The 1311-nt window shown below is 54.8% G+C and overlaps 1 protein-coding gene across 1 annotated transcript; it reads right to left on the reverse strand.

Moving 5' to 3' along the window:
* Nucleotides 1-357: 357 nt before the first annotated feature.
* On the reverse strand, nucleotides 358-1086 carry FTMT (ferritin mitochondrial). The gene has a single exon (XM_005857132.1). It carries the CDS (start codon nucleotides 1084-1086, stop codon nucleotides 358-360), a length of 729 nt encoding a protein of 242 aa, XP_005857194.1.
* Nucleotides 1087-1311: the final 225 nt, after the last annotated feature.

The following is a 1311-nucleotide window of genomic DNA, read 5'->3' on the forward strand; positions in this document are numbered from 1 at the left end:
TTGAAAATAACAGGCGCTTGTTGAGTTGAAAATCACCGACATTTAGTGAGGCTCCATGGTCTGGAATATATTTGGTAATTGAAGAAATTTAGTTTTTACATCTACTTTTAGTTGCTTTTTTGCAGTCTTTTTTTATACCATAGTATCCCGGGCTTCCTTTCCGGCTGGGAAAATTGCTGGGCAAAAAGCCTTGTTAATATGGGCTAACTTCATTTTCTCTGCAAATCACTTTACTAGAGGAACAGTATAACAGAGGGATGGATATAAAGGTGGAAGTGCCTTTTAAGGGCAAGAAAGTAGGAGACAGTTGATTCTGGGTCCTGGCACACCCTGGTGGTGGGAAAGGCAGCCTGTGGCTTAGTTCTGATTGTTTTCATTTCCAAGGGTATGTTTGTCAAAAAGGTACTCCGCCAGGCCACAATCTGGGGCCCCCATCGTAATCAAGGTGTGCACGTGGTCACCTAGTTCTTTGATAGACTTCACCTGATCATTTAGATAGTGAGTTTCCAGGAAGTCGCACAAATGGGGGTCACCTTTAGCTGAGGCCAGAGAGTGCAATTCCAGCAACGACTGGTTCACATTCTTCTCCAAGAGCAGAGCACACTCCATGGCGTTCAGCCCGCTCTTCCAGTCGTCCCTGTCCGGTTTCTTGATGTCCTGCAGGCAGATCCTGCCTCCCCGCTGGTTCTGCAGCCTCATCAGCGTCTCTGCGTGCTGGGTCTCCTCCCGGGACAGGCGAAGGAAATACCCAGCGAAGTTGTTCAAGGCCACGTCGTCCCTGGAGAAGTAATAGGCCATGGACAAGTACACGTAGGACGCATAGAGCTCAAGGTTGATCTGGCGGTTGATGGCGGCCTCCGAGTCCGGGTGGAAGTTCTGGCGCACCCGGGAGGGGGCGGAGGCGGACCCGGAGAGAGTCCCGGAGGAGGCTGCTGCTGCGCGGGGTCGGAGGGGAGGGGCGGGCCGCGAAACCCAGGGGCTCCTGGTGGCCCAGCGCCGCGGGAGAGCGAAGCCAAGGCGCGCGCCGCGCAGGGACACCAGCGAAGTGCTGATATGCTTGGAAAGGAGCAAGACACAGGACAGCATGGCCCCTTCTCTTCAGAAGTGGAGACGCATGGTCAGGCCCCGGGGGCGTCAGGTGTGAATCAGAACTGGGCCCTAGGCGACTGCGGCTGCGTCACACGCCCCCTTTCTTCCAGTGGCACCGAGTTCCACGCGGGTGGCGGAGGTGGCGCGCGCCTGTCGCGCGTTTGGGCACAGATGACAATGACACAGTTCCATTGATCTGTTCCCTCTATCGTAGGCGCAAGA

This window comes from Myotis brandtii, unplaced genomic scaffold (assembly GCF_000412655.1).
Source record: "Myotis brandtii unplaced genomic scaffold, ASM41265v1 scaffold1076, whole genome shotgun sequence".
Classification (NCBI taxonomy): Eukaryota; Metazoa; Chordata; class Mammalia; order Chiroptera; family Vespertilionidae; genus Myotis; species Myotis brandtii.